This window comes from Arachis stenosperma, chromosome 3 (genome assembly GCF_014773155.1).
Source record: "Arachis stenosperma cultivar V10309 chromosome 3, arast.V10309.gnm1.PFL2, whole genome shotgun sequence".
In the NCBI taxonomy this organism is placed as follows: domain Eukaryota; kingdom Viridiplantae; phylum Streptophyta; class Magnoliopsida; order Fabales; family Fabaceae; genus Arachis; species Arachis stenosperma.
The window spans coordinates 152,274,671-152,301,570 of NC_080379.1; the positions used below are offsets into that span (position 1 = coordinate 152,274,671).

At 33.9% G+C, this 26,900-nt stretch overlaps 1 protein-coding gene across 3 annotated transcripts; it reads left to right on the plus strand.

The window, feature by feature from the left end:
• Positions 1–21,487: 21,487 nt before the first annotated feature.
• On the plus strand, positions 21,488–25,724 carry LOC130969390 (YTH domain-containing protein ECT4-like). 3 transcript variants are annotated; one of them, XM_057895076.1, is made up of 10 exons: positions 21,488–21,793; positions 22,233–22,309; positions 22,422–22,581; positions 22,709–22,806; positions 22,892–23,210; positions 23,289–23,491; positions 23,593–24,192; positions 24,269–24,481; positions 24,598–24,741; positions 24,895–25,724. In XM_057895076.1, exons 1-10 carry the CDS (start codon positions 21,766–21,768, stop codon positions 25,129–25,131), a joined length of 2,079 nt encoding a protein of 692 aa, XP_057751059.1. In that variant the 5' UTR covers positions 21,488–21,765; the 3' UTR covers positions 25,132–25,724. The 3 variants fall into 3 exon arrangements, with proteins under 3 accessions (XP_057751059.1, XP_057751060.1, XP_057751061.1); XM_057895077.1 differs by having other exon boundaries at positions 21,489–21,793; positions 22,892–23,201; XM_057895078.1 differs by having other exon boundaries at positions 21,490–21,793; positions 22,709–22,782; positions 22,892–23,201.
• Positions 25,725–26,900: the final 1,176 nt, after the last annotated feature.

Sequence of the window (26,900 nt, forward strand, 5' to 3'; positions counted from 1 at the left end):
TTGCTCAGCTCCCTCAATTTCAGCCAGAAAATACCTGAAATCACAGAAAAATACACAAACTCATAGTAAAGTCCAGAAATATGATTTTTGCCTAAAAACTAATAATATTCTACTAAAAACTAATTAAAACATGCTAAAATCTACATGAAATTACCTCCAAAAAGCGTATAAAATATCCGCTCATCACAACACCAAACTTAAACTGTTGCTTGTCCCCAAGCAACTAGATGAATAAAATAGGATAAAAAGAATTTAAGGAGTAATAAAATCTCCGAGTTTTAAGTGAAGCTCAGATTCTAATTTAGATGAGCGGGGCTAGTAGCTTTTTGTTTCTGAACAGTTTTGGCATCTCCCTTTATCCTTTGAAATTCAGAATGATTGGCATCCATAGGAACTCAGAATTCAGATAGTATTATTGATTCTCCTATTGTAGTATGTTGATTCTTGAACACAGTTACTTTATGAGTCTTGGTCGTGGCCCTAAGCACTTTGTTTTCCAGTATTACCACCGGATACATAAATGCCACAGACACATGACTGGGTGAACCTTTTCAGATTGTGACTCAGCTTTGCTAAAGTCCCCAGTTAGAGGTGTCCAGAGCTCTTAAGCACACTCTTTTTACTTTGGATCACGACTTTAACCACTCAGTCTCAAGCTTTTTACTTGGGCCTGCATGCCACAAGCACATGGTTAGGGACAGCTTGATTTAGCCGCTTAGGCCTGGATTTACTTCCTTGGGCCCTCCTATCCATTAATGCTCAAAGCCTTGGATCCTTTTTACCCTTACCTTTTGGTTTTAAGGGCTATTGGCTTTTTTTGCTTACTTTTTCTTTCTCTCTTTTTTTTTCTTTTTTTTTACTGCTTTTTCTTGCTTCAAGAATCAATTTCATGATTTTTCAGATCATCAATAACATTTCTCTTGTTCATCATTCTTTCAAAAGCCAACAATTTTAACATTCATAAAATTCAATATAAAAAATATGCACTGTTCAAGCATTCATTCAGAAGACAAAAAGTATTGCCACCACATATAAATAATTAGAATTTTCCTTATTAAGAACTCGAAAAAATTAAATTGCCTCTTTATTCTACAAATCTACTATTTTATTCATGTTTGATGATGATGAGAAAAATAAATTATAACTTAATTGGAAATAAAACTAAAATAGACATGCTAATTACTACTACTCCTATATAACTTCTAAGGTAAATTTCTATAATAATACTATCACAGAGTTAAAGCTTAAAATTAGAACTTAACAACCTGTATTTTGGGAAGTGGATGTTCCTCTAGTCTGTGGGGTGCTTGGTCCTTCAAGGAATAGCTTCTAACGCTTTAGTTCCTTAAGTTCACATCCTTGCTCTTCCTGTTTCCTTAGGTGCCATGATCTTGATGAGTTTTAGCTCAGTGATCATGGCAAATCACACCAAACTTAGAGGTTTGCTTGTCCTCAAGCAAAAGAAAGGAAAGGAGAGGAATAGAGGGAGAGGCAATTTCGAAATCCAAAAGATATGATGAGTTGAAAAAGATTTGAAAAAGATTTGGATTGGAAAAAGATTTGTGTTTATGAATTAAGATACATTTGACATTTTTGAAAAAGGGATTTTAGAAATTAGTGTTTTTAGAAATTAGGATTAAAATTTTTTTTGAATTGAAGGATGATATTTTAAAACATGTTTATGCAAGAAATTATGAATTGAAACATAAAAATTAGAAAATTTGTGAAGAAAAACGAATTTTACCTCCTCCCCACCATTCTGGCGTTAAACGCCCAAATGCTGCTTGTTTTGGGCGTTTAACGCCCAATTGCTGCTTCTCCTGGGCGTTCAACGCCCAGCTGTTGCTTCTTTCTGGCGTTGAACGCCAGGAAGTCCTTTGTCACTGGGCGTTTTTATGAACGCCCAGGACGCTGTTAATCTGGCGTTAAACGCCCAGAAGGTGCTTCTTTCTGGCGTTCAACGCCCAGTAGATGCTCCTTTCTGGCGTTTAACGCCCAGATGGCTACCCTTACTGGCGTTGAACGCCCAGTGGGTGCTTCTTTTGGGCGTTCAACGCCCAAAATGTTTCTTACTGGCTTTTTCACGCCAGTGAGCTTCCAAATTCCCTTGTAACTCTGTGAATCCAATCAATTGCTATTTTACCTTTTGAAGATACTTTGACATATACTTGTAAAAATTAATTAGCAAAAACAAATAAAATTAAATTTTGTGAATGGCTGGGTTGCCTCCCAGCAAGCGCTTCTTTATTGTCCTTAGCTGGACAGTGAGCTCTTATGGAGTCTCACAGATGATCAGAGCAAGGTTGGGACCTCCCAACATCAAACTTAGAGTTTGAATGTGGGGGTTCAACACCAAACTTAGAGTTTGGTTGTGGCCTCCTAACACCAAACTTAGAGTTGGACTGTGGGGGCTTTGGTTGACTCTGCAGTGAGAGAAGCTTTTCATGCTTCCTCTCCATGGTTACAAAAGGAGAACCTTGTGTCTTATAGTTTGCAATGTCTGCAAACCACAGAGCTTCCTGAACAGCAAACAATTGCTCATCCGGAAAGGTTTCAGAGATCTCAGTAGGAGGGAAGGATGCTCCTGCTACTGGTTCTATCCGGGACAGGTGATCAGCTACTTGATTCTCTGTTCCTTTTCTGTCTCTTATTTCTATATCAAACTCTTGCAGAAGCAACACCCATCTTATGAGCCTGGGCTTTGAATCCTGCTTTGTGAGTAGATATTTAAGAGCAGCATGGTCAGTGTACACAATCACTTTTGATCCTACTAAGTAGGATCTAAACTTGTCAATGGCATAAACCACTGCAAGTAATTCTTTTTCTGTGGTTGTGTAATTTTTTTGGGCATCATTTAAAACACTGTTAGCATAATAAATGACATGCAGAAGCTTGTTATGCCTCTGTCCTAATACTACACCAATGGTATGGTCACTGGCATCACACATTAAGTCAAAGGGCAATGTCCAGTCTGGTGCAGAAATAACTGGTGCTGTGACCAGCTTAGCTTTCAGGGTCTCAAACGCCTGCAGACACTTTGTGTCAAACACGAATGGCGTGTCAGCAGCTAGCAGATTGCTCAGAGGTTTTGCAATTTTTGAAAAATCCTTTATAAACCTCCTATAGAATCCTGCATACCCCAGAAAGCTTCTGATTGCCTAAACATTGGCAGGTGGTGGTAATTTTTCAATTACTTCAACTTTAGCTTGATCCACCTCTATTCCCTTGTTTGAAATTTTATGCCCAAGGACAATTCCTTCAGTCACCATAAAGTGACATTTTTCCCAGTTTAAAACTAGGTTGGTCTCTTGGCATCTTTTCAGAACAAGTGCTAAATGGTTAAGGCAGGAGCTGAATGAGTCTCCAAATACTGAAAAGTCATCCATGAAGACTTCCAGAAACTTCTCTACCATATCAGAGAAGATAGAGAGCATGCACCTTTGAAAGGTTGCAGGTGCATTGCACAAGCCAAATGGCATCCTTCTGTATGCAAATACTCCAGATGGGCATGTGAATGCCGTTTTCTCTTGATCCTGAGGATCTACTACAATTTGATTATAACCTGAATATCCATCCAGGAAGTAGTAGTATTCATGACCTACTAGTCTTTCTAGCATCTGGTCTATGAATGGTAAAGGAAAATGATCCTTTCTTGTGGTTGTATTGAGCCTTCTATAATCAATACACATACGCCACCCTGTAACTGTTCTTGTAGGAACCAGTTCATTTTTTTCATTATGAACCACTATCATGCCTCCCTTCTTAGGGACGACTTGGACAGGGCTTACCCAGGGGCTGTCAGAAATAGGATAAATAATCCCAGCCTCTAGTAATTTAGTGACCTCCTTCTGCACAACTTCCTTCATGGCTGGATTCAGCCGCCTTTGTGGTTGGACCACTGGCTTGGCGTCATCCTCTAATAGGATCTTGTGCATGCATCTGGCTGGGCTAATGCCCTTAAGATCAATGATGGACCACCCAAGAGCTGTCTTGTGTGTTCTTAGCACTTGAATTAGTGCTTCCTCTTCCTGTGGCTCTAAGGTAGAGCTTATGATTACAAGAAAGGTATCACCTTCTCCCAGAAATGCATATTTCAGGGATGGTGGTAATGGTTTGAGCTCAGGTTTGGGAGGTTTCTCCTCTTCCTGAGGGATTTTCAGAGGTTCTATTATTCTCTCTGATTCCTCCAAATCAGGCTGAACATCTTTAAAGATGTCCTCTAGCTCTGATTCGAGACTCTCAGCCATATTGACCTCTCTTACCAGAGAGTCAATGATATCAACACTCATGCAGTCATCTGGGGTGTCTGGATGTTGCATGGCTTTGGCAACATTCAACTTGAACTCCTCCTCATTGACTCTCAGGGTTACTTCCCCTTTTTGGACGTCAATGAGGGTTCGGCCAGTTGCTAGGAAAGGTCTTCCTAGAATGAGAGTTGCACTCTTGTGCTCCTCCATTTCCAGCACCACAAAGTCAGTAGGAAAGGCAAATGGCCCAACCTTGACAATCATGTCTTCAATCACACCTGATGGGTATTTAATGGAGCCATCAGCAAGTTGAAGACATATCCGGGTTGGTTTGACTTCTTCAGTCAAACCGAGCTTTGTGATAATAGATGCAGGTATTAGGTTGATACTTGCCCCAAGATCACATAGAGCTTGCTTGGCACAATTACCCTCTAATGTACATGGTATCATAAAGCTTCCGGGGTCTTTAAGCTTCTCAGGTAAGCTTTTCAGAATGATTGCACTGCGTTCTTCAGTGAGGTAAACTTTTTCAGTTTCTCTCCAATCCTTCTTATGACTTAAGATCTCTTTCATGAACTTAGCATAAGAGGGTATTTGCTCAAGTGCTTCTGCAAACGAAATCTTTATTTCAAGAGTCCTGAGATAGTCTGCAAAGCGGGCAAATTGCTTATCCTGTTCCGCTTGGCGGAGTTTTTGAGGATAAGGCATTTTGGCTTTATATTCCTCAACCTTAGTTGCTGCAGGTTTATTACTTACAGAAGTGGGTTGGGAAGCCTTTTTAGAAGTGTTGTTATCAGCACTTGTATGTGACTGATCCCCCACTGGCATTTGAATGCCAGGGGTGGAAGCTGGAGTGGCGTTAGACGCCAGCTCCTTGCCTGTTTCTGGCGTCTTAACGCCAGAACTGTGCTCCCTTTGGGCGTTCAACGCCGGATTCATGCTTGTTTCTGGCGTTGAACGCCATGAATGAGCATGGTCTGGGCGTTCAGCGCCAGCATTATTCCTCTCTGGGCTCTGATTTCCTCAGAGGGATTTTGAGTAGCCATTTGTTCATTTCTTGGCTTCCTGCTGCTTTGAAGGGAGGTATTTAATGTTTTCCCACTTCTTAATTGAACTGCTTGGCATTCTTCTGCTATTTGTTTTGACAGTTGCTTTTCTGTTTGCTTTAACTGTACTTCCATATTCCTGTTAGCCATTCTTGTTTCCTGTAGTATTTCCTTGAATTCGGCTAGCTGCTGAGTTAGAAAGTCTAATTGCTGATTGAATTCATTAGCCTGATCTACAGGACTGAGTTCAGCAATTACTGTTTTAGCTTCTTCTTTCATGGAAGATTCACTGCTTAGGTACAGATGCTGATTTCTGGCAACTGTATCAATAAGCTCTTGAGCTTCTTCAATTGTTTTTCTCATATGTATAGAATCACCAACTGAGTGATCTAGAGAAATCTGAGCTTTTTCTGTAAGCCCATAGTAGAAGATGTCTAATTGCACCCACTCTGAAAACATCTCAGAGGGGCATTTTCTTAGCATCTCTCTGTATCTCTTCCAGGCATCATAAAGGGATTCATTATCTCCTTGTTTGAAGCCTTGGATGCTTAGCCTTAGCTGTGTCATCCGTTTTGGAGGGAAATAGTGATTCAGGAATTTTTCTGACAGCTGTTTCCATGTTTTTATGCTATTCTTAGGTTGGTTATTTAACCACCTCTTAGCTTGATCTTTTACAGCAAATGGAAATAGTAATAATTTGTAGACATCCTGATCTACTTCCTTATCATGTACTGTGTCAGCAATTTGCAAAAATTGTGCCAGAAACTCTGTAGGTTCTTCGTGTGGAAGACCGGAATACTGGCAGCTTTGCTGCACCATGATAATGAGCTGAGGATTCAACTCAAAGCTACTAACTCCAATGGAGGGTATACAGATACTACTCCCATATGAAGCAGTAGTGGGGTTAGCATATGACCCCAGAGTCCTCCTGGACTGTTCATTTCCACTTAGTTCCATGATGGAATAAAGGAGATGGTATGGATGTTGATATTATTTATTTTATAAAAAATTATTTTATAAAATAAAGTAAAAATAAAACAAATAAAAACGAAATAAAATAAAAAAAATGAAAATTTTTTTTTGAAGATTTTCGAAAATTTTGAGGAAAAGGAGAAAGTGGTTAGGATAAATTTTTTTTAAAAAGATAATAAAATATATATTAAAAAAAAATAAGAATTGAAAAATTTTGAAATTGAAATCTGAATTTTTATATAAAAATTTCGAAAATGTAGTTTAAAATTAGTTAGAAAAGATATAAATTTTTTTTGAATTTTTAATTTTATGATGAAAGAGAAAAACACATAAAAGACACAAGACTTAAAATTTTTAGCTCTAATGCTCCTTATTTTCGAAAATTTTGGAGGAAAAACACCAAGGAACACCAAACTTAAAAATTTTAAGATCAAAACACAAGAAAGACTCAAGAACACCTTGAAGATTCACAAGAACACCAAGAACAAAAGAAAGAACACCAAACTTAAAATTTTTAGAAAACTTCACTAAATTTTCGAAAATTGAAGAAAAATCAATAAGAAAACACCAAACTTAAAGTTTGGCACAAGATTAAATTAAGAAAAATTATTTTAAAAAAAAAAGATTTTAAAAAGAAGATGCCTAATTGCCAAGAACATAAGCCAACGCTATAACCAACTGAGCTAAAAATGTAACGTATTTTAAAGATGTATTATTTTTATGGATAAAAGTATAATTTTTGAAAGTTAATGTTTTGAAAAAGCACAAGAAAAACAAGAAAAGACACAAAACAAGAAAAACTCAAGATCAAACAAGAAAAATAAACAAGAACAACTTGAAGATCAATGAAGAACAAAGAACACAAGTTCGAAAATTTAAAGAAAAATATAAAATATGCAATTAACACCAAACTTTGAACAAGACACTAGACTCACGAAAAGAAATTAAAAATTGATAAAGAAAAATAATATTTTTGAAAAATTTTTTTGGAAAAGAAATTATCCTATCAGAATTTAATGACTCTATAGTAACAAAAATAAATTATTCCTAATCTAAGAAATAAAATAAACCTTTAGTTGTTCAAACTCGAATAATCCCCGACAACGGCGCCAAAAACTTGGTGCACGAAATTGTGTATGCCAATATTAATGGACTATTTAACACAGCTTCGTACCACTAACCAGCAAGTGCACTGGGTCGTCCAAGTAATACCTTACGTGAGTAAGGGTCGATCCCACGGAGATTATTGGTTTGAAGCAAGCTATGTTTATTTTATTATTCTTAGTCAGGATATCAATCAAAATTATCAATGGGAATTATTAGATTGGAAAAATAAAAGAAAATGAAATCGTTACTTGTTGTGCAGTAATGGGGAATATGTTGGAGTTTTGGAGATGCTTTGTCCTCTGAATTTCTGCAATGTAATATTCAACTCAATTGTTTGTAAAGCCCGTCTACGGCAAGCTGTATGTAGGGTGTCACCATTGTCAGTGGCTACCTCCCATCCTCTCAGTGAAAATGGTCCAGATGCTCTGTCACAGCACGACTAATCAGCTGTTGGTTCTCGATCATCTTGGAATAGGATCCATTGATCCTTTTGCGTTTGTCATTACGCCCAGCAATCGCGAGTTTGAAGCTCGTCACAGCCATTCAATCCTTGAATCCTACTCGGAATACCACAGACAAGGTTTAGACTTTCTGGATTCTCAAGAGTGGCCGCCATCAGTTCTAGCTTATACCACGAAGATTCCGGTTAAGGAAGCTAAGAGAAGCTCATTCAGTCTGATGTAGAACGGAGGTGTTTGTCAGGCACACGTTCATGAGTTGAGGAAGGTGATGAATGCCACGAATCATCACCTTCTCCATAATTAAGCGCGAATGAACATCTTAGATAGGAACATACAAACGTTTGAGTGGAGAAATAGAAACAATTGCATTAATTCATCGAGACGCTGCAGAGCTCCTCAACCCCAACAATGGAGTTTAGAGACTCATGGTGCCAAAAGGTACAAATTTTATATCTAAAATGTCATGAGGTGCAAAGTAAATCTCTAAAAGTTGTTTAAATAGTAAACTAGTAACCTAGGTTTACAGAAAATGAGTAAACTATGATAGATAGTGCAGAAATCCACTTCTGGGGCCCACTTGGTGTGTGCTGGGGCTGAGACTTAAGCTTCTCACGTGCCTGGGGCTGTTTTGGGCGTTCAACGCCAGGTTGTAACCTGTTTCTGGCGTTGAACTCCAGCTTGTAACCTGTTTCTGGCGCTGGACGCCAGACAGCAGCATGATACTGGCGTTGAACGCCAGTCTATCTTCGCACAAAGTATGGACTATTATATATTGGTGGAAAGCCCTGGATGTCTACTTTCCAACGCCATTGAGAGCGCGCCAATTAGACTTCTGTAGCTCCAAAAAATCCATTTCGAGTGCAGGGAGGTCAGAATCCAGCAACATCAGCAGTCCTTTTTCAGCCTAACTCAGATTTTTGCTCAGCTCCCTCAATTTCAGCCAGAAAATACCTGAAATCACAGAAAAATACACAAACTCATAGTAAAGTCCAGAAATATGATTTTTGCCTAAAAACTAATAATATTCTACTAAAAACTAATTAAAACATGCTAAAATCTACATGAAATTACCCCCAAAAAGCGTATAAAATATCCGCTCATCAATCATTCTTTATTTTATTTATATTAACACATGGTTGCAAATCACTTTTTGTTAATACTTTGAGATTGATTGGTTGTTTGAATAGAAAAATATCGACAAAATAATTTATTATGATCAACTCTGATCTTTGTGTTAATTTATATTTGTTGTATATACTTGTGCAGGAATCATAATACTTGAAAATATTTAGAAACAACGAGTATACTGCTTAGTACAAGTAGAAATCGATCATGTGTTAATATCTTTAACTATGTAAAACTTTTTTTTTTGAATTAGATATGTACAGATGACTCCAGCTATGTAAAATTGATTTTTTGGAAGTAGGCGTATGATGATGACTCTGACTATGAAGAATTACTCTTTTTAAAACTGGTGTGTGGTGATAAAATAATACTCTCCTGGAGTCCTTGTCATTGTTACTCTTTTGGTGTTTTGTTATATGTTTATAAAAATTGTATATGATTTTTTTGTCGCATGTAATAAGAAAGAAATGCTAGCCATTTCTGATGTTAACATTTTATTTTATAAAGATAGTTTAGTGAAACTTTTCTTTAAATATGATTAAAGAGATTAATGATATAAACCTATGAATAATTTTTATTATTTTTTATAAAATTATTTATTTTTATATATTTAAAAAATAATGATACATTTTTTTATTTATGACATTTAAAAGATAATAAACAAGGATAACTTTAAAAAAATATTATTGTTAACAAAGATAATATGTTAAAATCTTGAAATACTGGATGACTTTTTTTTAATAGAAGAATGAGTTGAATACATTAATAAACAAAAATATTATTTATACATCAAAATCAGCTACCAATATAGGTAAGGATATTAATATAATTTTATTTGAGTATAAAATTTTCTCTCTTCGTACTTTTTCTTCTATCCAAACAAAAGAAAAAAAATTTTTCTATTTTTTTCATCCATTTTTTCTTCATCCAAACAACACAAAAAAATACTTTTTTTCCTATTTTCTTTCCTCTCACTTCCTTTCCTCCTATTTTCTTTCTTGCATCTAAACATACTGTACGCATTTACTTGCAAAATTTATTTTCTTCCCATCTATACAATTATTTTTGAGACATTCTTTCTTATTCCCATCTATACAGTTATTTTTGAGACATTCTTTCTTATGCTTTACAGATATTTATTACTGCTACTAAAGGGGCGGAGGTACATACAACTAAAGAGACAATGTTTCCATTTTAATTTTTATTTAAAAAAATAATAGTCTAGCCCCCCTTTTTTGATTTTTCACTCCCCTCTCTTTTTGTTCGATAACTTTTCCAATCCCCTTTTTAATTCATACAAAAAACCTATATATTTTGGCCAGGGGTGGAGGTACATACAACTAAAGGGACAATACCCCCATTTTAATTTTTATTTAAAAAAAATAATAGTCTAGCCCCCCTTTTTTGATTTTTCAGTCCCCTCTCTTTTTGTTCCATAACTTTTCCAATCCCCTTTTTAATTCATACAAAAAACCTAGCCCAATAGCCCATTTTTTATCCCTTTTTTTATTTTTCAGCCTCTCTTCAGTCTTCCCATTTTGTTCATATAATTAGTCTCTCCCTTTCCGCCTTCATTTTCCAGAATTTCAGGTAACAATTTTTTCTATTCTTCTTCTTGTTTATCTCTTTAATCTTCTTATCTTTTACCTCTTTGATTCTTTTTTTTTTTTTGCAAATTAAAAAAAATAGTAATTCAACAAGTGATTCTTTACTCCTCTTTCTCAAAAAAGGTTATATTTTTATTCTTTTTTATTTCAAGAAAATTATTTTACTAAATTAACTAATAATAAAGAGACATAGTCATACAAAAATAGAACAAATGAATTGTATTTAATCTAGCATTGTAATTTTTTTATATTTTTTTATTATTTTTCTGTTAGTCTTGTCTAATTTTTTTTATATATTTAGTTATTTATTTAATTTATTATTATTTGTTAATTAAGTTTATGTTATTATATATTAGTTTGTATATTTAGTTTTTTTATTAGTTAACTATTTAATTACAATTTTATATTATTTATACTAGGATATTAGTATTATTGTTCTGAATTTTAATATTTTATTTTGAATTGAAATATAATTTTTATATTTTATAAAGATTTAGACTGTAATTTACACTTTTTGCTAAATATATTTTTAATTATAGGAACTTATTTGGCCATTTGAATTATGAGTAAGTTTAAAACTATTGATATATTTTTTAAAAGAAAAGATCAAGAGAATGAAGATGCTTCTACTATTACTACTCCAATACTTGAGGGGTCATCAAATTTCATTACTTCAAGTTCTCCATTGAATAGCTCAAAGCATCCAAGATTTCTTCCAAATCAACTGGATGTTTTTCGTTTGGAAAGAGATCCTGGAATGCGACCAATGATTTGGAAGTTTCCTCCAAATAAAAGAGATGAAATCCGTCGGGCTTATATTAAAGTTGGGCCAAATCAACCAATTCTTGATAATTATCCATTTTCTGGTGATAAAAGTCATTGTCGCTTTCAAGTTTCATGGTTTAAATTGTTCCCATCTTGGTTAGAATATTCTATAGAAGATGACGTTATATATTATTTTTCGTGCTTTCTTTTTGCTAAGGAACCTTCAATCAATACGGGTTCAAATGCTTTTATTGAGAATGATTTCAGGAATTGGAAGAAAGTAAATAGTGAAAAAGAATGTGCTCTTTTGAATCACATTAGCAAAGGTCCCAACTCATTCCATCATAAGGCGCTGAAATTATGTGATAATTTAATGAAACAATCACAACATATCGACAGACTTCTTCATAAGCAAACATCAGAAGAGATTGAAAAGAACCGAATTCAACTAGGAACATCTATAGATTGCATTAGATAGTTGACATTTCAAGGTTGCGCATATAGAGAATATGATGAAAGCCAAAGTTCAAGCAATAGAGGTAACTTTTTGGAAATGTTGACATTTTTGGGATCTTACAATGAAAGAGTGAAAAAGAATGTTTTGAAAAATACTCCAAAAAATGCTAAATATACTTCAAATAATGTCCAAAAAGAAATTCTACATATTCTTGCTACTAAGGTGAGAAATTCAATTAGAGAAGAGATTGGAGATGCCAAATTTTATATTATTGTTGATGAAGTTAGAGATGAATCTAAAAAAGGAGCAAATGACCATTGTTTTGAGATTTGTTACCCTAGATGGTTTTGTTAAAGAGAGATTCTTTGATCATGTGCATGTCACTGATACTTGTGCAACAACTTTAAAGAAAGAATTGATTTCTGTCCTTTCTCATTATAATCTCCAAGTTGAAAATATTAGGGGTCAAGGATATGATGGTGCTAGCAACATGCGGGGTGAGTGGAATGGTTTGCAAGCTTTGTTTCTTAAAGATTCTCCATAAGTAACTATGTACATTGTTTTGCTCATAGGTTAGAGTTAGCATTGGTGACAACTTCAAGAGAGGTACTTCAAATTCATGAATTTTTTACTCAATTAAACTCTATTGTCACTATTGTTAGTGCTCTTTCAAAAAGACATGATCAATTACAAAAAGCTCAAGCAATTGAAAATGCAAACTTGGTTGCTCAAAATGAATTAGAAACAGGCAAAGGTGCGAATCAAATAAGCACTTTACAAAGAGTTGGGGATACTCGATGGAGCTCTCACTTTAATTCTATTTACAGTTTGGTAAAAATGTTTACTGCTACCAACATTGTTCTCAATAATATCATTGAAGACGGGACAACTTATGCACAAAGAGGTGAGGCTTATGGTGTTAGTAAAATATTATTGTCATTTGAATTTGTTTTCACTTTGCACTTAATGAAAGAGATTATGGAAATCACTAATGTTCTTTGCCAAGCACTGCAACAACAATCTCAAGATATTCTTAATGCAATGCATATTGTTTCTACATCAAAGTTACTTCTTCAACAATTAAGAGATGGTAGATGGTGCAATTTTCTTGCAAATGTTAAAGATTTTTGTTAAAAGCATGAAATTGAAGTCTCTAATATGAGTGCACAATATGTTTTTGGAAGAGGTCGATCTCATCAACCAAGTGTGACAGTTGAGCATCATTATCGAATAGATATATTCTTGGCAACAATTGACTCTCAAATACAAGAGTTGAATAATAGATTTAATGAGCAAATAATAGAGCTTTTGACTCTGAGTTGTGCTTTGGATCCTAAGGACAATTTCAAATAATTTAATATTGAAGAAATTAGCAAGTTAGCAGAGAAGTTTTATCCCCTTGAGTTTCTTTCTAATGAGCTAAATATTTTGAAATCTCAGTTGCAATATTATCAGCATGATATACCGAATCATTTGAAAGACATTGGTACACTTTCTGAATTGTGCAACAAGTTGCAAGAAACGGAAAATTCAAGAACTTATCACATGGTTGATAGATTAATACATCTTTTTTTGACTCTACCAGTGTCTACAGCAACAACAGAAAGAGCTTTTTCAGCAATGAAATTTGTTAAGACAAGACTCCGAAGTAAGATGGCTGATGAATTTCTTGCAGACAATTTGGTCATCTATATAGAAAAAGAATTAGCAGCTATTTTCAACACAAATTCAATTATAGATGATTTTAAAAATAGAAAAAAACGTCGAATAGCCTTTTCATGATACAAAACTGTAAGTGATAATTTTTATATATTATTGTCTTACTTTGATTGAGATTATATATTTATTTATTTTTTAATTTTATCAATAGAAATAGTAATATAAAATATTTTTAGTAAATTATTAAACACTGCCCCCCTAAATAGTTAGCCTAGCTCCACCCCTGATTTTGGCCCTGGTTTCTGGATCTCCTAAACGACCAAGTAGTAACCTGGCTTCCTGGGTCTAGGTTCTCGCCACACGGCCCAAAAAACGAGTTTAGAGATCCCAAATTCTTAACTAATATTCAAATTCAAATAATTTTTTTATCTTAACCAATAAGATAAAATAAGATAACGACATAAATTATATAAAGAAAATCAAGAGCTCTCTCAGGTACGTTACATAATCCTAATCCTCACCTGTACTTTTTAGATCCATTTTAACTTAGTTGTTGGAATGTCTTTGCAGGTATCACCCTCTGCCGCTTTAGAAGTCCGATTCCGTCACCACCAAGACCGACGAGTCCTTGATCCTTCTTTCCACCTGTACCAATAAAGTCTTGTACAATCTATCTCTCATACTCTGAAACACATTTAAACTTTCGTTGTAATCTTTGTATCTTGAATAAACATCCTTGTATTTCGTTCAAATTTCTGAATTACAATACAAGTTCATATTATTCGATCATATTGTGAGTATTATTATTCAGTATTAGTTTATTAGATGTTATTTTGTTGTTGATATTACTCTTGTTTAATTTATATCTAATAGAACTACATATTTACATTTTTTATAAGATCCAAATAAAAGTTGGTATCAAAGCTAAGTGAAAACTTGGTTCTGGTATCTTCTCTTAGCTTGGTACTTGTATCCTCTCATGAGGCCACTATTTAAGCATATTGCTAGGAGAAAAAAAGAAAAATTGGTCGCCTAGCTGATCCTAAAAATAGAGGGTGGAGTCAAACTCAAAAGCTACGTTTCTACTGCTCCATCTCACGAAAATATAAAGTTCAGAATCCAAATAGAACAAACTACAACTTAAAATCCAATCTTTCTACGGAGAAGGTATCTCATATTGAAAAACTCTCTCCTAACCAAGAACTTGTACTTAATATTATATTTTACAGTATCTTTATTCTTATGCTATTATTCTGAACTTTGTTTGAGTAACTAAAGATATTTTAAACTACATCCTATAATCTTTTAAAGATAACTGTCGTAGCAAAAGTCATTTATACGTTAGTCAGGGCCCGTTTGGGAAGTTTCAAAAATAATTTTTTTTGAGCTTTTGACTTATAAAAAGTAGTAGTATTAATGTCTGGTGTAATTTTTAAAATCAAATTGCAGCTTTATAAAAAAATAACTTCTCTCATAATACTACTATTTTTATCACATTTCTATAAAATAAGTACTTTAGAACTAAAAATTCAAATACAAAATAACTTATTTATAAATTACTTTTAATATAATTATTTATTATTTAAATTATTTTTTTTTAAAAATTAATTAAGCTATTTAATCAAACTGAACCTCAGTCCAATGAATAAGTCTAATGGCAAGTTCTCTTTGAAAACAATATATTTATTAGTTAGTTAGGGTAGTCCCATAGCATAAGTCTCTAAAAAAAGATAATGGCTTATATGTATACACTTTTGAATGACACCAAAAGCTTTATTAAGGCAAGCAGTGTTTCTTGCTCAAATTAGGATTTGAAAGCTTTAAATAAAACAACAAAAAGAGATAATGGTGAATGTAAGTGAACAAAACAATGAAAGTTTGAACAAAATATATATATGAAAAATTTGGTATCAGAAATGGCCAACCAAAATTTGTTAATTAACTCGTACACATCATTATACTAGTTTATAGTTGATTATATTTAGTGCAACATTTCCTAATTGAGAAGCAACAATTTTTCTGCCGATGCATACGATGGATAAAAAAGATCCAAGTTACCATTTCAAGGATAATTGGATTCTTACAAGGGCCTTATAGCAGTGAAGATGAGATATGATGATGTGGACTATTTTGTGTACAACAATTCCTAATGTGTACGTGTCTTTCTTATTTTCACTAATATAATATATAATATTCTTATCTATAGTGTAATATCAGTTATATCACTGGATATTCATATATAATGGGTAGCTATTGATTGCTGTCAACATTTAACCCAATAAATGTGAGTCATAATTTCCCTTTTTTTTTTTTTGCGGGGAAGAGGAAAAGAAGGGACATTTTGTAATTATGTCATATACATAAGCAGACGAGAGAGATCTAGAAATTTGGCACCATAGTATGGAATAAATCCAAATTTGTTATGATTATATTACATAACATAAACAAATCATGTTAACTATATTTAAAAAATCAGCTATTAATTAAATATAAATATATATTTGGCGTTTCATAATTTTTTTATTATACCGCTATAAATAAATTTGATTATTAATTTATTACCGTTAAAGGTTTGATCATTTTACTAGTTTAAATATAAAATGCTCTATTTATCGCATTTAATAACATCTAATGCTATCACACGAAATATATACACACTAACACATGATATTTTGAAAAATGATCAATAAAGTTATTTTTGTAAACTAAATTTAAGCAATTTTTTTTTTCCTTTTGTGCGTCTCATTTTTTAATTGATTTTTATTATATCAATAAGTTATTAGGCTAACTTAATTATTAAAATAACTTAATCATATAACGTCATGAATAACATTTTCGTTCGTAATTTCAAATGGAACAAACTAGTACACCTTAGGATTTCTTAAAACGTCACGTAACATACATAAAGTTTACTAGTTTAGTGATAGTCCCTTTTGTCTTGACGCAACTCCAAAGGAGGCAGTATTATATACTGTTTTAGAAGATAATTGGCATCTTGTCCCCAATAAAATAAAATAAAATAAAATAAAAGAAGAAGATTGCGACAAGAGAAATAGGGATTTTTTATTTAAATAAATTAAATAATATATTAATTACTAAAATAAATAATTTTAAAAATTATTATCGAAATTCATTCCAAAATTTTATCATTTTTACAGTATAAACGAGATAATTTTGTACGTATTTTGTTTATGCTGTAAACGAGATATATACGTGTCACGTACCTTATCTCGTTTACACTGTAAACAGGATATGTACAAAATTATTTCATTTATACTATAAATGAGATACGTGTCAAATCATTGCATTTACAGTGTAAACAAAATACAATAAGACAAATTTTAAAAAGCTATAAAAGGATGTACAATTCTTAACATTCTCCACATACATTTTACATCTTTTTCCCTCCCGTTTTTCTCACAAAAAAAGGCAAAATGACCAATAATAGCTTATACATAGTTGTGTGTGTTTACCCCAATTGTCGTATGAGAAATGGCGACAATGGGTGATATTTGAGTGTGAGAATCCGATACTCTTGCACACTTGGTGTGTAAGTTCATTGTCGGAGTTGAAGAGTTTGCTATTGAGCAACCTTGGTAGCACAGGGATAAGGGAGGTCGGAAGGGTGGAATATAGGTTGCTAGCACCGTTAGAGGACGAGCACGTGCGACTCATGTTTGACATCCACGGAAAAATCATGGCAACAAGTGATGGAGCTGTCCGCCAATGTTGGAGATGTTGATGGTGGTGGTTCTGTACACTCGACCTATAGAAAAGTGATGATTGTAATAAATTAAGTCGACAATCAGAAAAAACAGGGATAAATAAGACAAAAGTCGGAACATGTCAAGGTTCACGGGAGCGCAAGGCACCGGATGCTCGCCATTGAACTGACACTTCACTCGATCAACCCGGTGAAACTGGACGATGTTGAAACAGACGAGGGATACAACTTACATGCATGTCTCCCACTCTTCCTCCTCGACAAACTAAGAGGGGCACAGAGCCTGCAGAGCAGGATCGTCGTACGACGTCCAAACAAACTGAACCAACAGTTATAAATGTATAAACTTTTGATATCACAAAAGGTAAATAATGTTCGAAACCTAATAATTCAGTGAGTGCGTACTAACTTATAGTTTGCATAAAAAACGAAATCTAAGTAAAGGACTAAATTAAAAAGAGGTGGTGTCAACCATGGTGCTAACCTCATTAAATCGTAACCGATCTATCACCACTCTCCAATGCAGAACCCTCCTATCATGCTGATCTCTGCTCTACTGCTGCAATCCTATCAACTTGACACCAATCAATAGAATAACAACAGTTCATTATGCAGAAAAATAGAAAAAAAGTTATAAATTGATAACATAGTAAAAACATAAACAGTTGTTACCTCACAGCAATAGGATACATGAAAATTCCTCACTCTGGTGGACACCACTGGAAAAATCCTTGGTATATCATGGACATCAAGAGCGGAGTACAGCCAGCGATGTCCGTGACACCTTGGTGTGCTGCCGAGTATAGTGACTGGTACATCCAAGCCAACACAGCCGAGCCCCAAGACAATACCCAACACTACTCAAAGTCCTGAAGCAGCGGCAGCCAACGCAGATGGACCAAGTTGTTCGATTTGTCCGTCATCAGATAGCATCCGATCAGTAACATGATTTAACACCTAGCATACTGTCGGAGGGTCTTTGGGTAGTCTGTCGGTGTCATCTGGCGGACACGATCCCGCAGCCATACAAGTTTCAGCGAGAACGAATCCTTTCTCAACGCTGCCTGCTGTGGAACCACCAGAGGCCTGACACCGAGTAGCCGTTCCACCAACTCCTACGTCTCCATGCAGTACCACCTGTAGAAATCACGAAAGCACCCCCAACTGGGTCTCCGTGTGAGCGTAGCTCAAGGTGGTATGCCACGTCCTGCAGATACAGGACGATAGCGTCGGGTGGAGGAAGGATATGATTCACTCGCCGGGGAAGGAGAAGACGAGGCCTCTGACAATTTTTACAATTTTTAAAAAATAAATAATTGGATAGGTCCATCAACATAACAAACTGTCTTCACTATTCTACACATAATCCTAACAGAATCTTACACGTATGTACTAGCTGGAGTTGTACAGACACGACATTCTCAGTGACTGTTTACTTTCTTAACAAATACATATTTTCTCATTTCGTTACGTGAATTTAAAACATTTAATAAAGTCATTAACAATGTAACCAACAAAGTCTAACTTAACTTAATAATCTAATTATTAAATTTGGCTAGTTACTAACTAAGTTAAAAATCATATAGTAACAACCTAATACAAAAAAAATAAACTAGAGTTCCAAATTTCAATCAGTGACCTATTCCTAGTGATACAATCTGTATTCTAGTTATTGGCAAGTACTCTAACCATGGCTACATATATACATATATATTTATACGGGATTACATAAAAGTTAAGATAATAAAACTAACCTCAAAGTCCTCTGCCCCCGCATAATGCCAAGTCTTATTCAGCTGGTTGATATTTCGATTACTACCTTCTGCGCGAGTTATCATTGTATTACTCGATAATATAAATAGAAAGAGGTCGAAAGATTCAAACTGGGACCTAAAATCTTGTTGTCAACGACATATATATTTATAGTCGTCCTCAAGTCTTATCTCGTGTAAACGAGATAATTTTGCATGTATCTCATTTATTCTATAAATGAGATATACACATGTGTCTTATTTTATTTACAGTGTAAATGAAATATAAATACGTACAAAGTTACTTCATTTACACTATAAATAATATAAGATTTGGAGACGAATTTCAGTAATAATGTTTAAAATTATTTATTTCAATAATTAATATATTTATTTAAATAAAAAATCTAGAGAAATAGATGATGTTCCTAAACAGTATCGAAATCCGCCTTATGTTAATGGACTAAAAGGGTTAAACGAAACATACACATATGGTCCATTGTTATTGGATGATGGGCTTGACCCCTAAATCCCTAATCCGACACTGATCATAAAACTCACGATTTTTTATTCCCTCTTCTTTAATTTAGTTGAACTGAAGTTGTCTAACAAAAAAAAAAAAAAAAAAAAATAACAGAAGTTTGAAGATAAGAAAGGTCAATGAAGAAAATTGACCTGAGAGTTGGTCAGTGGCAATTGGCAAAAGATTCAATCAATATCTTTGAGTGGAGTGATAACGAAAAACACTCCCTGATGTAGGTGATTAATAAAATTATTTTTAATATTTAATTTTTCTATTTCTATACACATAGTGTTTAGTGTTTACACTGAATAAAATTCAATGGCAACTGTAAATCTAATTAAAATCCAAATTAAAAATATATCGAAACCGCGAAAATTTTATGTTAGATATAATAAGATATAATAAACCACGAAGATTCGATAAATGATTGAGAATTTTAATTTTTTAATTACTTTTTTAATATTTCAAAGAATAATAATTTTAAATATATATTATTTTTAAAAAATATCAAAAAATAAAAATTTAAAAATTTTCTTTATATAAAAATTAGGAGAATGAATTATTTTTTTTCAAAATATAAATAATAAAATATAATTTATATTATTAAGTTTTTTTATTGAGTTTGGTTTCACATAATATTTCTTAAATTGACAAATTAATAATATACTCAAAACTCTATTTAGTGCTTATTTCGGTGTCATTAAGTTGATAAATTTTTTTTTCAATGAAAAAATATCCTTTTTTTATTATTTAGTGTGTTTGGTAAATTTTTAGTAGTAAAAATAAAAATACTAAAAAAATAAAAAAACATTTTTTTTGAGAAGTTACCATTTATATCTTTTTTTAAAAGATATATATTTTTTTTAAAAAAATATATTTTTTATATAATAAATAAACAAAAAGTAGTTTAATATGGCTATACCCAAATACAATTGATAAATAAAAAGATTATTTTATATGAAATATCCAAACATAAAATTATTTTTACTTTTTTATTAGATCTTTTGAAAAAAGATAACGTGAAAAAAATCTTTTTTTAGAAATTCATTCAAATAAGTTCTTACTTTTTTTAATATATTTAAAAAAAATAACTTCAAAAATATTTTCTTAAAAATTTATCCAAATAAATCTTTAAAAATTTGTTGTTGATATATAAAAGATATAATATAAAAAATATAATTTAAATCTTAATACTAAATAGTAAATTAATCATTGGGCTAATTCAAATTGACTATCAAAACTATTAAACTAATACTTTAATAGTCTCTCCAATTTATTAATTAGTAATAAAAAATTATATCATTTTCTTTTTATAGTATGTTGGACATTTTATTTGACATATGTTTTTTAAATTTAATAAAATATTACGAAACGGCTATTATTGTTGGTGTTGACGTTTTTAGAGATCAAATAATTTAAAATGAATAGTGTTCAATGATTCTTATTCAAATATTTGCTCAAACAGTTCTTCAAATTGTTAAGAAACTTAAGAATTAAGATAGAAAGGAGAAAAAGGCTAAGGAAATAACAAATTAATCCAATTTAGTATTCAATGCTTTTAGCCTTTTACACATATATCCAAGAATAAAATAAAATAAGTAATTTATTAAAAATTTAAATGGCTAAATATGTGTGAATATTTGTGAATTTGGAATAGAGGAAAACATGATATTAGAAGTGATTCACATAAGGTGCCAAAAGAAGAAACCAAAGGAAGGGGTTACCACAAGTCCAGCTGGACGAGGACATCCGTGTCATTTTCCAATTAGGGTTTCCATCTTTCGCCCAAGGGTGCATCTCCAAGATTCAGATCACCAACACTTCTTAACCTCACCCACCGGCTTACACCAACACCCGCCACAGACCAATAAAAACCCCAGCCCGCCCCACTTTTAACAAGACAGAGGCCCAATGATCTTCCACCACGTGTTCATATTCACCAATTATAAAGCCCCGATGAGATCACAACTGTGACCTGCGGGTGACGAAGCTCAGAGTGCCAATAGAGAGCGTTGTGGTGCTATTTGAATCACCGCTTTTGGATGAACAAAACCCTCTCTTCCCAAAAACCCAAACCCTTGGCGGCTGCGAGACCCGTTGTTCTCCCTCTCTCTATTTCTTTCTTTTTTTTCTCTTTCTTTCTTTCTTTCTTTCTCTCTCCCCTCTAGGGTTTTCTTCGATTTTGGGGCTAAAACCCTCGATTTCGATTCGCGCCGTTTGGGTTCAGATTCGGATTTTGGGAGCGCCTTACTTCTTCTATCTTTGTTGTTCTGCATCCGAAGAACCGAGGGAAGATCTCAGTGGTTTTTTATTTTGGAAGCATGGCCACCGTTGCTAATCCCGCGGATCGTATCCTTTTATCTGCTTTTGGTTCGACTCAGCTGTGAAATTCTTGTTCTTTCTTGTTTCTGTTCTTGATCTGTATTTTCGTATGCTCTGGATTGGGATCGGAGAGTTTTTGTTTTGCTGCGGTGTGTTAGGGTTCTTGTGGTTTTGAATCTTGGTAGTCGATTTTGAGATATGTTCTGTGTTCGTAAAGATTTTCTGGCACTTTTGTGGGTTTGTATATCTTATTGATTATACATGGGCGGAATTTCTGCTAGCTATTTAGTATTGACTTTCTACGGCTTACTAATTGACATCCTGGTTGAATTGGGTTGTTTAGGGTTGTCGGTATTGGGGGTTTTCTTGATATCTATTGTGCTTGTAACTTGTGGCTCTTAGGTATTCGCGCTTGAAACTTTGATTTTGTGAGTGTCTTGTGTTCCTTCACTTTCTTGTTACACAGAAGCAACTGATTTGCTGCAGAAGTTATCGTTAGATACCCAGCCAAAGGCCTTGGAAATCCCAGAGCCTACCAAGAAGGTAAAAAACTTGATTTTTTTACAGCTGTGTCATAAGATTATTGAAACATGTGCGTGGCAGGTTTTGTGTTGTCTCGGTAAATTGAGTTGACTTTCTAACCATTTTTCTATAGGCCACTGGCAATCAATATGGACCAGTTGATTCGGGGAATGCTGCAAACGGCCAGATCCCTTCATATGATCGGTCTGTAACTCCCGTGTTACAAGATTTCATGGATCCCACCTTGTGTTACCTTCCGAATGGTTACCCGTCCACTGCCTACTACTATGGCGGTAGGTTTTTCTATAGTTACTTCATAATGTTGACTTTTGGATGTGTTGTGAAATTTTGATTGAAATCTGTAAAATGGATAATAGAACAGAATAATTAGAATTCTTATTGACTCTGTTTTTCTTGTAGGTTATGATGGGACTGGTAATGAGTGGGATGACTATTCCAGATATGTGAATACTGAAGGAGTTGATATGACTTCTGTAAGTTCCTCCTATCATTCTTCTGTAAGTGGGATGACTATATTAATGTGGAAATACTTGATAAAATTACTATGTTTTTAACATCAATTTTATTTTTGTTTTCCGCTAGGGTGTTTATGGGGACAACGGTTCTCTATTGTATCATCATGGATATGGATATGCGCCATACAGTCCCTATTCACCAGCAGGCTCCCCAGTTCCAACCATGGGAAATGATGGCCAATTGTATGGACCTCAACACTATCAGTATCCTCCCTATTTTCAGCCATTGACTCCAACCAGTGGACCATTTACACCTACTGCTACCGTCCCTGCTCAAGGTGATGTTCCCACCTCTGTAGCTGCCGATCAGAAACCTCTTCCTGTGGAAGCAGCGAATGGAAATTCTAACAGTGCTGCTAATGGTGGAAGCACTAAAGGTAACAAAGGTGCTGCTCCTTTCTAAGGATAACACTTAAATATTGTGTTTAGTTCAAGTCCTTCATGTGAATTTGGCATTGTGGCAGGTCGTGGACCTACTTCAGGTTATCAGGATCCAAGATTTGGCTTTGATGGAGTTCGTTCCCCTATTCCCTGGCTTGATGGCCCACTATTTTCAGATGGGCAGGCAAGACCTGTTAGCAGCACGACAGTGACTTCCTCAGTATCTGGTGGAAATAATCATAATGCTTTGAGGAACCAGACTTTCCGCCCCAATTCACAGTTCATGGTATGCATGATATCTTTCAAGTGTGTTTGGATTAGTCAGAGGTGTTATTCCGGTTAACTGTTCTATTGATTCTTATCGCATGTTTTGAATTCTCCTTTCAGGGTTTGCACCATCCAAGACCAATGCCCGCCATTGGAGCCACCCATGGTTTCATTAACAGGATGTATCCAAATCCAAACAAATTGTATGGTCAGTATGGAAACACTGTTAGATCGGGTATGGGCTACGGAACACATGGGTATGATTCTCGCACCAACGGACGGTCCTGGTTAGCTGTTGATGGTAAATACAAAACTAGAGGACGAAGTGGTGGTTACTTTGGTTATGGCAGCGAGAACATGGATGGTTTGAATGAACTGAACAGAGGCCCCAGGGCCAAGGGCAACAAGAACCAAAAGGGTTTCACTCCAACAATTTTGGCAGTCAAGGGGCAGAATCTGCCAACAAATCTAAGCACAGATGAGGAAAAAGATAAAACCAGTGGTGTTCCAGACCGTGAGCAATACAACAAAGCTGATTTTCCAGAGGAATATGCTGATGCCAAGTTTTTCATCATCAAGTCTTACAGTGAGGATGATATCCATAAGAGCATCAAGTATAATGTTTGGGCCAGTACACAAAATGGCAACAAGAAGCTTGATGCTGCTTACCAAGAGGCCCAGCAGAAACATCCAGGCTGCCCTGTGTTCCTTTTTTTCTCGGTAAGCATCTTGGTCTTGTCAATATTATTTCTTTATTTGCTCTGCAACTTCTATCTTATGTTAAATTCTTTTGCAGGTTAATACCAGTGGGCAATTCGTTGGGCTTGCAGAGATGGTTGGTCCTGTTGATTTTAACAAGAGTGTAGAGTATTGGCAGCAAGACAAGTGGAATGGTTGTTTCCCTCTCAAATGGCATATTGTTAAGGATGTTCCTAATAATTTGTTAAGGCACATAACCTTGGATAACAATGAGAACAAACCTGTCACCAACAGTAGGGATACTCAAGAGGTAATTGTGGTTCATTATATGTTGTTACTGATGAGCTTCTTCTGATAATGTTTTATCTCTTAGATTTGAGCTTATATTACTTGCTTGCTCCTTTTGATTAATCATTCCTCATGCAGGTAATGTTGGAGCCCGGGCTGAAATTGATCAAAATTTTCAAGGAATACGCAAGCAAGACGTGCATTCTGGATGATTTTGGTTTCTACGAGGCCCGTCAGAAGACGATTTTGGAGAAGAAAGCGAAACAACAATTCCCAAAGCAGGCAAGGCATCTTTCTAACATTCTAGTCTGCTACTCTACTATGTATCTTTCTAGTATTCTAGTCTGCTACTCTACTATGTGTTGGTTTTGGAACATGTCTGCGTATAACTTGTTATTTTTTGCATATTCTTATTTTTCCTTGAACCTACTACAGGTGTGGGAAGGGAAGCCTACTGAGGAGAAGGTTGAGGTGAATGGAGAGGTTAAAGCACAAAAATCTGATGTTCCCTCGGAATTACTGAAGGAGTCTAGTGTTGCGGAGAAGGACAACAATGGCCACAAACCTTCTGAGAATGGATCTGTTGTTAAAGCTGGTGATGCAGCAAAGGGTGCTAAGCCTGTTGTAGCTGAGAACAAGATTGTAGCCAATGGGGTTGCTAATGGTTGCTAAGCTCTACTGTATTTGACGGTGGCGGTCCAACCCTGAATTCAATGGCCTATGTTGATCTTTAGCAATACGACATTGCTACCTTGTTCCGCCTTTAATGGGTCTGTCATGCCAAATTGTGATTGGTCTGGCAGAGTTAGTTCATAGAATGCTAGCAGCAACCCCTTTTCGCTGGGTTTTGCCTCTACAGTGGTTAGCTCCTAACAGGTTTCCTTACTCCTAGGGTTTTTGGGTTTTAGGTTTCTGCTTAAGGTGGTTTATATCTTTTGGGTTTTGTTTTCATTTTTCTTTTTAAATTTCTTTTCCCCTTCTCTCTCTATCTCTTTTTCTTTGGTTGGTTGGTTGTTTCCTATCTTGTAAATCTAGATCTACTTTGTTGCAGAGCAGCAGCTTGCTTCTGTTACTTACAAGAGAGTTAGGAGCAAGGTGGGAAATATTGAAATATAGTTGTTTTTTCTTTTTCTTATTTTGTTTTCAATTCTAATTTAGTCTGATGAAAATCTCTCCTTTTGAATGATTGACTTGCTCTTCCTGGGGGAAGAATGCTTGTGGACAATCTTTTTATGGTTATGAAAGTTTACCATTTTATGCACTTACCTATAGTGTTTTAAGTTTTCTAGTTTTTCTTTGGGCCAAAAATCCGAAATACATGCATTTGATTATTTGATACCGAGGAAATGATTGTTACATGTTTGCACTATGTACTATTTACTAATTCAAGTAGGACTCCGACCTTTCCTTTTACACCGTTTGCTATTTCATCTATTTACTGTTATGGAAAAAGATCTTCCTTGCTATATTATTTAGAGGGTGCATACTTGAAAGCACCCAAGAAAGAAAATCAAGCAAGGACTGACCAGGATACCAAAATTCACCCGTTCCACATTCAGGAGAATTTTCTCAGGTTTGATGAGAGAAAAATGGAATGTGCTGTCTCGGATGCTGAATGTCTAGTTAGTGGGACATGACTGGAATTATATTATTAATTATTCTGTGGGTTTTTGTAATTTTCAATTGGGTTTATATATGTTACAGCTCAAATGGTATCGAGTTTTTTCATTTTTGGTAAAATAAAAATTAGGTTTATATATATATATATATATATATATATATATATATATATATATATATTACTAGATTCTTATACCATATCAATATCAGGTTATATACTAACATCTAACTGAATAATTTTTTTTGTTTTAAAAAATATTTTATTAATTCTAATATTTCTCATACGGTAAAAATAATCATAAAATTTGATCTTATTGATATTCATTAAAATTTTCTAGACGGACAATACTTATCTTGATTGATTGTTTTGTTGAAGGGTGATTTTGTTGTCTTGACTCTTGTAATTCACGCGAGGTTTGTCCAATATCATCTAAATTGAAAATTGATTAAATCTGTACTAATTTGAATTTGATTGGATTTTATGTTTTATAAATCGTTGGATTGAATCAAATTTTAGATTTAGTTTTTATAACGGATTTAATTTATTATAATATTATTTTATTATTATATTTATAATATGTTCAATTTGTTATATATTTTTATATTATTATATATTATTATTTAATAAATATTTTATATTTAAAATTTAATTATTTATTTTAATTAATTTATAATTTTATTTTTATTGTTATATTATCATTGTTTTTTAAAATATTATTAAAATTTGTTATGTCAATGTTAATTATTTAAAATTTAATGTTGATATTTGTTATATATATATATATATATATATTTAATTTTTTAATTTATAAAACTGCATA

Bases quoted from the DNA above. Each gene is read 5' to 3' on its own strand.
- LOC130969390 (XM_057895076.1), top strand. From the start codon at position 21,766: ATGGCCACCGTTGCTAATCCCGCGGATC. The intron at 22,582-22,708 runs GTAGGTTTTTCT...TTTTTCTTGTAG, and splicing joins CACTGCCTACTACTATGGCG to GTTATGATGGGACTGGTAAT. The intron at 23,492-23,592 runs GTATGCATGATA...TTCTCCTTTCAG, and splicing joins GCCCCAATTCACAGTTCATG to GGTTTGCACCATCCAAGACC.